This window comes from Schistocerca piceifrons, chromosome 4, assembly GCF_021461385.2.
Source record: "Schistocerca piceifrons isolate TAMUIC-IGC-003096 chromosome 4, iqSchPice1.1, whole genome shotgun sequence".
Taxonomy (NCBI): Eukaryota; Metazoa; Arthropoda; class Insecta; order Orthoptera; family Acrididae; genus Schistocerca; species Schistocerca piceifrons.
The window spans coordinates 518,103,000-518,116,799 of NC_060141.1; the positions used below are offsets into that span (position 1 = coordinate 518,103,000).

General features: G+C 41.1%; 1 protein-coding gene across 1 annotated transcript in view; it reads right to left on the reverse strand.

Moving 5' to 3' along the window:
- Positions 1-12,657, reverse strand: part of LOC124794886 (copine-8-like) — a 131,008-nt gene extending 118,351 nt beyond the window's left edge. Inside the window, exon 1 of the mRNA XM_047258582.1 lies at positions 12,519-12,657. Coding sequence (XP_047114538.1) covers positions 12,519-12,589 — 71 coding nt within the window. The 5' untranslated portion in view covers positions 12,590-12,657. The remainder of the gene's footprint in view (positions 1-12,518) is intronic.
- Between the last annotated feature and the right edge of the window lie 1,143 nt (positions 12,658-13,800).

Genomic DNA, 13,800 nt, shown 5'->3' on the forward strand with positions numbered 1-13,800 from the left:
CCAGATTTCAGTACCAGGATGATCACACTTTCTCGTCGCTGAGATAGTACCACACCCTCGTTCCAAATAAGGCTGAAACTGGCAAGGGCATGACAATGACAATCCACCGATAGGTGTTTGAGTATTTGCCTAGGGATGTACTCTGGCCTTGGAGCTATGTTGGGGCAAAGGACTACGGAACTGAGGAATTCTCATTCACTGAACAAAGCATTAATGGCTCCAGGTGATGTGTAGTGAAAGGTAAGGGAATTGACTCCAATCACTGTTTGAGGACACGAAATGCAGGTTGACAATTCTCAGACACAGAGACTCAAGCATAATGCAGAGCAAAATGTTCAGCGATAGCATCTGGGTCAGTGTAGACATCACCATTTAGGGAGACACCAGGTACACCTGTGGGTGACTGGTGTCTGCAGAGGTACTGAACCTTTGCCCATAGCTGCAAATGAGGAGTACCACAAGTTAAACAGGGAAGGGCGCAGGTGGATCAGTTAGTGGTACCAGAAATATCCCCTGCTACACCCCGTCAGGTGGTTTGCAGAGTATCGATGTAGGTGTAAATGGAGAGGTAAAGGCATTCCAGTCAGCATTACTGCGAGCAAATCTGGGTGGACAATCAGGCAAATGATGCTGAGTGAGGGACAGGATGATTAGAAAACGATCACTGTCACACAGGTCATCATGGAATCTCCAGTGGATTGGAGGGAGAAGATCAGGGCTGCAAATGGAAAGATCAATTGCCGAATAAGATACATACCCACTGAAGTGTGTGGGGTACTGGGATTGAAGAGAGAAAAATCTTGCTGTGAGAGCAAAGTTGCAAAGTTTCCACAGCTTTACCATGGCCAGTTGAGATAGTTCCACCCCATACAATATTGTGCCCATTGAAGTCACCCAAAAAGAGGGAGGGTAGGTGGAGCTTAGAAATCAGAGCAGACAACGTCTGAGAAACTTCACTATCAAGAGGAGATCTGTGTTCACTATCAGGAAGTAGGTAGACATTAAACACACACAACCACAGCCTCCAAAATTGTATTGAATGGGATGTGTTCACTGTAGACATGGTGCAGAATGTACATGCAAACTCCACCCAATGCTTTGTCTAGTCAGTTTGATTCTTAAAATAGCCTTAATAGGCATGGATAGAAGGGATTTGCAATGCTGAGAACTGAATTTCCTGGAGGGCAATGCAGAAAGCAGGGTAAACATTGTAGCTCCGCCAGGTGGTGAGAAAAACTGCAACAATTACATTGGAAGATCGTGCTACTGGAGACCAGGGAGGGACCAAGAAGGCAAATCATACCCTAGGCTCATCTGCTGCCACAAAAGGAGGATCACAAAGCCATATCCACTTGTAGATCAGTAGAACCCTGGGAATCGATACACCAACATCAATATTTTCAGGTAATGAGTCGCCTTCAAAGGCCAAGATGAAGGCCCAGTATCCATTGTTCTTTGGTCCCCACTGGGCACAAGAGCAAAATGCACAGCCAGGCACACCATATTGACATGCAACTTGTCATTGGTCATTAAAGGGAGGTTACAGTGGACCATGATACCGTGTACCTTATTAAGCCTATCAGGGGGGATGACAGTTACAGGAATGTCACACAGCTTGTCACAGGCAAGCAGTGCCCATGACTGAACAGGGCATGTCATCTTAATGAGAACTGAACCAATTTGATTTTCAAAACCACTGCTACTTCGCCAAAACCTGTCCTCAAGATGTTCAACAAAGAATAATGGTTTTGTGGTCAAAATGGAATTTCCTTTGGTCTAAGAGATTACTAAGTATATGAAAAGATTATATATATATATTATATATATATTTTAATAAATCATATAAACGGTAAGCATATTGCCACACTGTCCACCGAGATGTACTATAATTGCAAAACTGACTTTGTTCCGTATAACTGTCGTAAGTCACAATTATGATTCATGGGACATGCAAATACCTGATGAAAGTCAAGTGTGAAGTAGATTTGAGGTAAGAGAAGAAACTATACTAATATGTTCACAATTGTAAAGTGTAGATTTGTGTACGATATTTGAAGCAACACCGATACTACGAAATTTCTCTTTGGTCATCTACGTGAACATTTCGTGACTTATGGTACTCTTATTCACCACTTACGGAGGCCTGTCCAAAAGACCAATAAAAAAGAAGCTGAATGGTATTCCAGTGACAAGGCTTGCTTCAGAAGAAGAAATGCTTGTACTCTTCAGAATTACAAAATATCTGGTGAGAGATTGGTTGGTTGGTTGTTTTGGGGGAAGAGACCAAACAGCGAGGTCATTGGTCTCATCGGATTAGGGAAGGACAGGAAAGGAAGTTGGCCGTGCCCTTTCAAAGGAACCATCCCGGCATTTGCCTGGAGCGATTTAGGGAAATCACGGAAAACCTAAATCAGGATGGCCGGACGCGGGATTGAACCGTCGTCCTCCCGAATGCGAGTCCAGTGTGCTAACCACTGCGCCACCTCGCTCGGTCTGGTGAGAGAGAAATAGGTAAAAGTCTAGATCTACATGTTTCGTGCAGTGATGTTTGTCGTGCTTGCTGAGATGTATGGTAGGAAGGAAACAGGGTGTGCTAACTGCTGGGTCTGTCCAGCCGATGAGAGAGCAGCAGACAAGACAGTGAATCACAAGGTTGTGGTTAGGTTTGGGCCTAATAGCACAAATTAAAAATCTTGGTTGCCAAATATTTGCCTATTTGTTCCAAATGTGTTAAGATTTTGGGGGTTGCGGTATACTGACACAAGAATGAGACAATATTTCTTCTTTGTTATCACAAATATTTGACTCATTATGATTGTTGTTGTTGTTCTTCGGTTAGTGCAGTTACTTTTAACAATAGATAATAATGACAAAAGTTTAATTCATTAGAACTTTCAGGTAACTTTGAATCACGATTATATACTTCTAAAACTTTCTCATCACATCTTGCGTAAAAAATTACGTCTTACTGGCTCTGTCACCCATCTGTCAAACTTGCCGACACTGGCATTATTACCATCACATTCTCATAAATGGTTGGACAAGGTAGGAGGGGGGGGGGGGGGTGGAGGAGGGAGGGGAAGGCAGCTCTGGGTAATATATAAAATAATATCTTTGTATCACTTTCAGTTGCACTGAGTTCTTCAAAAATTCATTCATGCATCTATTTCTATCAACAACCTGCTCGATACAGCACTAACTCCTTTATATCATTTATAGAATATATTTTCGTGGGAATTCACACACCAATACAGTAATTTATATGCAGCAAACTGTTACGCAAAAGTAGCTGCTATGGATCAGAGGTGGGTGCTGCAATGTGAAGACAATGCCAGTCTCAATGGATGTTCCAGAGATTTCACGAGCAGACGATGTCCAAAAGTGGACAGCCAGCAAATATGTTTCTTATGGTATACAGCACAACGTAGTTCTGAACAATGCAAAGGGGATGAGAGCCTCATCTGACTGGGATACCACATGACCTGTGGCATCCCTCAAGGTCCCATGTTAGGTACTTAATTATTCATTATATTTATAAATGACCTTCCAGTTCCCTCTCTTTGCAGATGAGACAAATATTTTAACAAATTTCATAACAGCAATGCAAATAGAATGTTATACATCATATATTGATAAGTCCTGGACTAGTTCACTGCAAATGGTCTGAAATCTAATGTCAGCCAGACAACTCACACAGCTTTACACATCACAGAAAGCAGAGGGGAAAAAATGTACTGTTTAAGTAATGGGAGTGCAGTCATTATAATTCTGCCATCTACAAATATGCAAGCTAAATGGGTCTGCACACATCCCTGACTCATGTAAGAGACTGATCTCAGTACTCTTTACTTATCCACAATACTGTTTGAGACAGTGATACGATTGTAACCAGAGCTGTGTACTTGGGCTATTATCATTCAATCACATCTCACGGGATAATATTCTGGGGCAACTAACCATATGCAAAAGAAGCCTTTACTGTAAAAATGCAAATGATCAGAATCACTTGTGGAACCCAGCCAAGATGTTTATGGAGAAACTTATTCAAACAGCTACGCAGACTCATCATGAGACAGCTCAGTACATTCTTCCTCTTATGTCATTTGTTACCAAAAAATTTTGGCTGTAAGAAATGAACAAAGTATACCATTATTTTAATAGAAAATAAGTGTGATTTGATACAAGAGGGAAGTAAAAAGCCTCAACTTAGTACAAAACACAGTTCACTATTTCAGCAAAAACTGTATAATGCTATTTCAATGAACACCAAATCTAACAAACCTGACCTAAATACACTTAAAAAATACAGGTTGTCCATAATTAAAGTTCTAGTTTCAAAATACTATAGAAAGAGACTGTTGGTTGGTTCAAAACAGGGGGAAAAGACCAAACTATGAGGTCATCTGCCCCTTTTTCCTAATAAAACAATGCCACAAGTGTGAGAATAAAACAGACGAGACATATAACACAAAACGGAAAGAAAGGAAAGACAAGAACTAAAGAAAGGCAACGAACACTAAAAGAAAAAAAAGAAAACAACAGAGAGATGCAAGGAACAGTTGGAAGAGAGGAAGCAGATTACAGTGGCTGGCCGAGCACAAAAATGAAAAGGAAAAGCCAGTCACCCTGCAACACGTTAGAAACTCCACCCTAAAAGCACTAGGGTGGAGGACACAGAGGGACAAAGGACATGCACTAAAACTCAGATTGAATGATAAAGCCCACCCTCACAGATGAAACATAAAACCAAATCAGCCGATGAGACGTGGTCTGCTAAAATCAATGATAACGAGTCCGGCAACCGAAGATGAAGTCGCAGGGCAGCCAAAGGAGGACAGAGCAGAAGAATATGGGCCACTGTCAACCAGGCGCAGCACCGACACTGAAGTGGGTCTTCATGGCACAGGAGGTAGCCGTGGGTCGCCCAGGCATGGCCAATGTGGAGCTGGCAGAGAACCACAGAGTCCCTGCGAGAGGCCCTAATTGAGGACTTCCACACATTCGTGGTCCCCTTAAGGGCTTGCAGTTTGTTGTGCGCACTGAGATTTTGCCATTCCATCTCCCAAAGCTGAAAAACCTTGCGGCATTATAACGAACGCAGGTCATTTTCCGGGATGCCCATTTCCATAAGTGGAGATCCCGTCAGCAAGTTCATCTCCTGGGATTCCAACATGACCTGGGGTCCAGATGAACTCCACTGAACAACTGGACCATTCCAGGGCATAGACTCCTGGATGGATGCTGCCAAAGGATGACGAGGGTAGCACACATCGATTGTTTTCAGGCTGCTCAAGGAGTCAGTACATAAGAGAGAAGACTCCCCAGGGCATGAACGGAGATACTGAAGTGCACGAGAAATGGCCACCAGCCTTGCAGTGAATACACTGCAGCCATCAGGGTAAGGAATGCTGTTCAATATGGCTGCCATGAACTTAGGCAAAGCCAACATGACCATCAGCCATCAAGATGTCAGTTTAAACCACTTCAGAGCCCCGGAATACGTTAAGAATCTATAGGAAGTGACAGCAGAGAGTGGCAGGGTTAACAGAGTCCTTAGGGCCACGTGAAAGGTCCATACAAAGCTGCAGCCAAGGCGTACACCATGGAGGCGCACGTGAACGGGCCGCAAGTAGAGGTGGTAAAGGGAAGGACTGCAGTTTGGAGAGAAGGGACTGCATGCAAACCGCAATCGTTGCCACAAACTGGGGAACTGATGCAGGAAATGGACTGTTGCGGGCAGGAAAAGGAGATGGTAATTCAGATGCTCAGGAGAACTACGAATGTGTGTTGTGTACATGGCGAGCAGTTGTGCACGTCTGGTCTGCAATGGAGGGACCCCAGCCTCCCTCAGTAACCTGGTCACTGGACTCCTCCTAAAAGCTCCTGTTGCTAGTCAAGCCCCACAGTGGTGCACAGGGTCGAGCAAATGTAATGCTGAGGGCACTGCCGAACCATAAACCACACTCCCTTAGTCAATTTGGGATTGGACAAGAGCTCTGTAGAGCTGCAGCAGCGTAGAGCTATCTCCATCCCAACTGATGTTGCTCAGGCAACAGAGGGCATTGAGGTGCTGACTGCACTTCTGCTTAAGCTGATGAAAATGAGGAAGCCAAGTCAATCAAGTGTCGAAAACCAGTCCTAAGAATAGATCTGTCTCCACTACAGTGAGTGGATCGTCATGAAAGTCAAGTTCTGGGTCCGGATGAATGGTACATCGCTGACAGAAGTGCATGACACATGACTTTGCAGCTGAAAACTGGAAGCCATGGGCTAGAGCCCATGACTGCGCCTTGTGGATGGCCCTCCATAGGCGACACTCAGCAACACCAGTACTGGAGCAGCAGTACGAAATGCAGAAGTCGTCTGGATACAGAGAAGGTGACACTGAGTGCCTGACAGCAGCTGCTAGACCATTAATGGCCAGTAAAAATAGAGAGGCAGTCAATACAGAGCCTTGCGGGACTCCATTCTGCTGGATATGGATGGAACTATGGAAGGCACCAACTTGGACATGGAAAGTACGCAGCGACAGGAAGTTTTGGATAAAAATCTGAAGCGAGTGCCAGACACGCCACTTGTACAATGTGGCAAGGATATGATGTAGCCAGGTTGTATCATATGCTTTACGTTAAGTCAAAAAAAGATGGCAACCAGGTGTTGCCGTCTGTAAAAGGCTGTTCGGATGGTAGACTCGAGGGACGCAAGATTATCAGTGGTAGAGCAACCCTGGCGGAAGCTGCCCTGACATGGAGCCAGTAGGCCACATGACTCCGGGACCTACATACCATATGTTCCAGCAGTTTGCAAGGAACATTGGTGAAGATGATGGGCCGATAGCGGGTTTTTACTGGGTTTGAGCAGCGGAACGATGGTGCTCTCCCGCCATTGTGATGGAAAGATGCCATCACACCAGATCCGGTTGAAAACGACAAGGAGATGTCGCTTGCAGTCAGATGAGAGATGTTTAATCGTCTGGCTGTGGATCCGATGAGGCACAGGAGCTGTGTCGGGGCAATGTGCAAGGGCACTGAGGAGCTCCCACTCTGTAAATGGGCATTATAGGATTCACAGTGGCGTGTAGTGAAAGAGGATGTTCCCTTCCAGCCGCCATTTGAGAGTGTGAAAGGCTGGAGAGGGAATTCTCCGACCCAGAGGCTCGAGCAAAGTGCTCAGCAATCGTGTTTACATCAGTAGATAACACGCCATTTATGGTAACACCAGGAAAACCTGTTGGGGTCTGGTACCCGAAAAGACGTTTGATCTTTGCCCAGACTTGGGAAGGTGACGTATGGCACCCAATGGTCGAGACTTATTTCTCCCAACACTCCTGCTTCCATCATTTGGTAAGTTGGCAAATGCAGGCATGGAGCCGTTTCAAGGCTATGAGGTGTTCCAGGGAAGGGTGCCGCTTAGGCCGCTGTAGACCTCGCTGATGCTCCTTAATTGCTTCAGCAACTTCTGGTGACCACCAAGGGACTGCCTTATGCCTCGAGCACCCTAAAGAGCGAGGGACTGCATTTTCTGCAGCAGAAACAATTGTTGTTGTCACCTGCTCAACAATCTCATCAATGTTAGCGTGTGGGGGAGATTCAACGGTGACAGCAAACGTGAAAGTTTGCCGGTCCACCCTGTTTAAAGCCCATCTGAGCAGGTGTTGTGAGTCTGACATTGGGGCAGTGGCAGGAAGATGGGGAAGTGGTTACTACCACACAGGTCGTCATGTGCTCTCCAGTGGATAGATAGGACAAGTCCTGTGCTTCAAATTGATAAGTCAATGGCCGAGCAACTACCACAAGCCACACTAAAATGTGTGGCGGGCCCAGTATTAAAAGAAGCAGAGGTCAAACTGAGACAGTAAAATTTCATCGTCTCTGCCACGGCCAGTAAGTACAGTGCCACCCCACGAGGCGTTATGGGCATTATAATCTCCCAGAAGTAGGAAAGGTTTAGGGAGTTGATCAATCAGTGCTGCTAATACATTCAAGGGTACTGCACCACCTGGATGAATACACACATTGCAGACAGTTATTTCCCGTGTCGTCCTTATTCAATATTTTCGTGCAGACATAATTTAATGAAATTTTTGAAATTCTTATACTGATCGGCTGAACCACCACTAATGTAATAAATGTTCTTAACATTTTCAATCTTTGTCTTTAAATATGCTATTAACTTTATTTGAAAGGCATGAACAGCAATGGTATCATGACGGAGACAGTTGCTGAGCATATAAATGCTAATACTCTGACATTATTTGCCAACAAAATAGACAACAAATGGATGTAATGTGGCCTGACTATTCTCCCAATGAAATCCTTGCACAACATCTTTAACAACAAATATATAAATCTCAGCAAACTCCATCAATATAACTAATTAATTTTCTGCAAGATTTCTTTTTAGCTGGTTAAGGTATAAACATTGGTGTTTTGACACAAAGTGATGGTGTCTTAAACCGGTAATTTTCAAAATCAGCGCCTAGATGAAATATTCAACAGTTCTCTGACATATTTCTAATGTGTGTGTCAGTATGGACCATTGCTTGTATTCCATTGTTTCTTCAGAGCCATCGTCTTTTTGATTCCAAACTGCCTGCAGTTCTTTTCATCAAATTCTTGTAGTCATATTGGATGGATGTTGCTGAAGCCAACATTAATTTGACATTTTGATGAATTGCACATACACATACTGAACGTGATTCAGAAGCATCAGCTGCAGTACACCATTTCAGCCTGACCTCACAAAACTTAGAGAATCTCAGTTGATTTCCATGCTGCTTACAATTAGCAATGAAGATATCTTTCAGGTTATAAAGGAACAGGCATCTCTCCTAGTGAATCTTTCTTACTGCAACACAACCCTTTTTGCAATAACGTAAATGAGAAAACTCATCTTCACTAACGCGAGGACATTTTATTTTACTTCAATACTGAGCTTTTTCCCTTTTCAGTTTGCAGGTGTTGCCAAAATCCCATCTTCCTTCTTTAAGTTTCCTAGCCTTCTTCATCATTTTAGTTGGAACAGCAAATTCTTTAGCCTTTTTTCAATAGTCCTGTTATTTGAGGTCAGGGTCAAAATTTGAGCTTTACTGCAACTGCCTGATGTCTGAAGCTTAATCTTAGAGTCTTCAACTACGACATCCACGTCTTTACATTTTTGGCACTCTTCTGTTTGCATTTGAGCAACATCCACTTGGCTCACACCAGCAGCTGTGACAGTTACCTTCGCAATGCTGCCTTGGGCTTTCAGAACTTTGCGCTTCATGTATCCCATTGAATCTCTATTGCTGATCCGCTGAATCTTTAATGGTGACTCTCCAACTGATGATGATGATGAAGTATTAGCAGTAAAGCAAGCATCAACAACATCCATGTCTTCAGTGAATAGCGATTCTTGCTTATCCTGGTGGGATGATTGTTTTTGGGCCACTTCATGTCTATATTTAGTACAAATTTTCCGACCAAGTTTAAAAACTTGGTCAGTCAGCAATTTCAACCTGTCAGACATTGCAATGGTTACTGGTGTTAGAGCCTTCATTACACATTTTTCTTTACTAAATGGGTTGAAGCATGTCTTCCGCAGGAACTGAAATTTTATCATCAACAAGGCATTATGGTATGGACAAATATGGGCATCTTCAGTAAAATCAAGCCCGGACCTACGTCGTAGAAGCTCCTTGTCCACTGGTGACATTTCCTTAAATGATTGTAGAAGACTTTTACCATAACAGAAAGGTGATGACTTATGACAACCAGTTCCATTTGATCCACCAAACTAGCAGGGTGCAAGAGTTTCTTCGTTCATTTTTACAATAGTTTATTAACTTACAAAAAGCAATTTTGAAAGCTCATGAATATTGTGGCTTGAAGCATAGCAGATTCAGACTTATCTGCATATAAAATATACAAATTAACATATCACAACATATTGTTTTAGTGCTTACCTTCAGCTACAACAATGATTACTGATTATTCAAACACTCAGTACCAAACACTAAGATTGTACGTCAACAACAATGATTACACTGCACAGAACACTGACATTATGAAAATTGGCAATAATGAAACCAACAAAGTGGTGATTCAGCACTGTACCACTGCTGTGAGTCTTAAAAAACTATTACTGCTTTGTAATGGTGATGGAAACTGAGTGAAAATCCATATATGCATCACTGTGCATTGTAGGGTTAAAACATTCTAAAGCAACATAATGTTCCATTATGATCGTCTAGAATTTATAATCTTAACAGCAGTTTCTGAAGTTTTATTATATTTTTAGTCTATACTGTAAAATAACGTAAAAACACTTCTTATTAGTATAGTTACCTATCCTAAATCACAGGCAAATCTTATACTATTAAAAAGACACTACAATTACACATTTTTTGACTTACACCTACAAACTGTATTAATTTTTTTGTATTTATCGATAATTCATTTTCCCTATTCTTACTCATCAATATGCAAGTTCCAGAACATAAACGATATAGCTTTGAAAGCTTAAAGCAGGCTCTTTCCAGCTGTGCCAAGAAAAAAAGATTGAACAAGACACAATTGAGATATTGCCCCCCAAAAACATCCGATAATTTGCATGTAGAAAATTTTGGCCAACTCTGCATGTGCATATCTTTTCATCTAGGCATCCAATGTTAATTAAATTCGATCCACACATAGACATCATACACAGAAATAACCTTTGAAGTTTTCATGTGATTGGTTCATATAAAAAGCAGCAGTGGTTAGTCAAACCTTGGCTTTCAGATTAGTGAAATGAATTTTTTGTTACTTCATAAACTTGTTTCTATATTCAGGTGTGGCTAAATCCCTAATTTTTGCCACTGTTTGATTCAGGATAAAATGTTGTCCATTTATATTAAAGCAAATGACCAAATGTTTTCTAGAACTTTTAAAAAAGCCTAGCAAACTTGGCACATTTGCACCTTCATATGTGATGTGAAGATGAGTAGCCTCTCTTTAAAAGTCCCTAAAAATTCAACCACTGATGATACTGGATTGAAATTTGGTATATAATCATCAAAGGTCATATAGAACCTTCACACCAAATTGCATTAGATTTGGAGAGGGGTGAGTAGGGACACGTTTTAATATTGGTCTCTTTGACATGGAATGACCCACCTGTGAAAAGCTTCATTGTCCAAGTATGGCTATTTTCAGCTGAACAACATTTTTTTTTTTTTTTACCTATTCATCGTAACCACTTTAACATATATGTTTGCAAGTTGATATAATTGAAAATTTCTTTTGGAAGTGTTGGATGACGTTGAATTTTGTTAAACTAGTTTTGGAAGCGTTTCTTAGGAACTGTAAGCCAACTACTAAGGAAGTGTTCAAACCTAAATTATCTGCTATTGACAGAAAAAAAAGTTTCTGCAATTTGAGAGCTATCTCAGATCAATTCATTGTCTATCTTTATGGGAATTTATTCATTTTCTTGATTTGAAGGCTATTTAAAACCTGATAATAACATAAACCATCTTAAATTATTGATTAACAAGGCACCATAAAGAGGTATAAGTAGATATTTTCATCACTTTCCATCTAATAATGAAATATAAAGACATGGTATGTACAAGATAATGCATCTTGCAGAGAATTGAAAAGATTGATCTAATTACTGATTAGGTGGGAGTAATCTGTGACAGTCAGGTGAATACCATGAAAACATGAAAATGACAATATGCTGAAAGGACGCAAAGAGAGAATATAAGACAACAGTAAGTGCAGTAGTCAGAAGATCACTAAGTAAAGAACCTCTGCTAGATCAAAACTTCATGTTGTATGGGGCTTCCACAGAATGTTTGTTTTATAAGGACAACACTTTCAATATGAGCGACTAAGTGCTTTCTTAATTAACAAATAGATGTAGCCACACTCTATAGGCGTTTTCAGTCTGAGCACACTTTCTTAACGTATAAGATGCTGTAACCTAAACCTGCACTTTGGTTTCGTATGTATTCCTGTCGATTGAGAGCTGAACTGGTATGGCCGAATGGAAATTGGCGTTTTAGCCCACAGCTTTTAACGTCAGCGGCCACAGCTCTATCGTCTGCGGAGGTCTCGCAAAACTAACAATATCTTCATTCTGCCTATTCAACACTTTCTCTCACACTCTAAACTCAAATACAGATTCCATTTCCTCCGCGAGTAATTAACTCATGCAAATCAAATACTCTATGAGAATTAATAATACTGGCAACAGTTAACCGCCTCATTGCTCATTCTTCCCGATATATTACGTGGTCATGGGAAAGTTTATGCGTTTCGGGATGCACTTGGACCATCAGTTAACTTCATTCCAGTGTAAGGTAAGCTTCCTTGATCATAAATAACGAAGTCATTCCGTAAATCAAAGAGTAATATTTGACAGAAATTGAAATGTGCGAGGACTGGCAGCAAATACAAATGATACAGTGCGTATGTCAAAACTGTCACATTTGTTTTCGGTTCAGCGGAGAAGCACATCAAATTACAATCTTCCTCAATTAACAATACAAATACCTGCAAGATATAGAGAGCTCAACTTCCGCTGTGCATTGTGCTGCCGTTCCTGGTACAAAACCTCCTGACATTTTCACTTTCACTGCTGTAATGTCAGTTTAACTGAACACTAAACTTGTACAAAACGCCCACCTCAGACTCGTCCTTTACTAACTGATAAACAAATTAGCAAAGATAATAAGACAAAATGTATTTTCATGTATACCGTTGGCGCAACTGTTTAATATTGGTGGCGCTCTTTTTAAACGAACTGGAACCGAAGAACGCATCACGCATTTTTTTCCAATCGCGTTACCGTTTTCTGCTGAACGTGGGATATCTAAAAATGGAGGAATCTATCGACACTATAATCAATAAAGTACGGGAGACTGAACAGTTAATGGAGAAAAAAAGACAACGTTTATTATCAAGTAGGAGATAGCTAAATTTATTTCCAGTTTTTTCTTGATCCTTCGTACTATGTCACCATCTAAGTAATAGTTTTGCCCTTGTTGTGGGGCTTACTTCATCACATTAGTTGTTCACTTTATCCATATTTGTCTAACAAGTAGCATGGCGACTTTTCGTCCGTTAATGCGTGATTATTTCACAATGTAACAGGAAAAATCACAAATATTACATGACTTTGGTACTGGCATTATAATAAGAGACAAACAGGTATTGTTGCTGCAGCAGTAATTTAACTTACCATATTTTGTGTCGAACTATTGTCAAATGCGTGAATTAGTGAATCTTTAAAAACGACGCTTTACACCAATTTCATACTTTGCAGCAACAGTGCTACACGGTTTTTTTCCAGATATTATTCAGTACACCCTTGTTGACCAGTGTTGAAGGAAATTAATGGCGATAAGTTGTCGTTCATCATCTACATGTCAATATTCGCCACTGAAGTGACTGGTGAATATCTAATGCTCTTTCATCTTCTACTTTGGAAGCTCCACTGTTGTGATTGTTGTCACACTGAGCACAGTACCAACCCTTATGTTAGTTATTGTTCTTACAGTCAATGTCCAATGCGATCTGAGTGTAGACCTATTTAGGCCTTCTTAAACAAATTTTGAAGATTTGAGAAAAATGCATTAAATTTCACTATTACGAACGTGCACAAATGTGTAATATGTCATTATCAGTATTTGTATTTCGTATATTTTATCCACGAATATTTATTAGTGTTGCATGTAAGAAAGTGCCCTACATGTGATAAAATAATAGTAAACATCAAGAGGCATGGATTATTTCGCATATGATTGGTTGCGAACTTAGATGGGGGGTAGTTTGC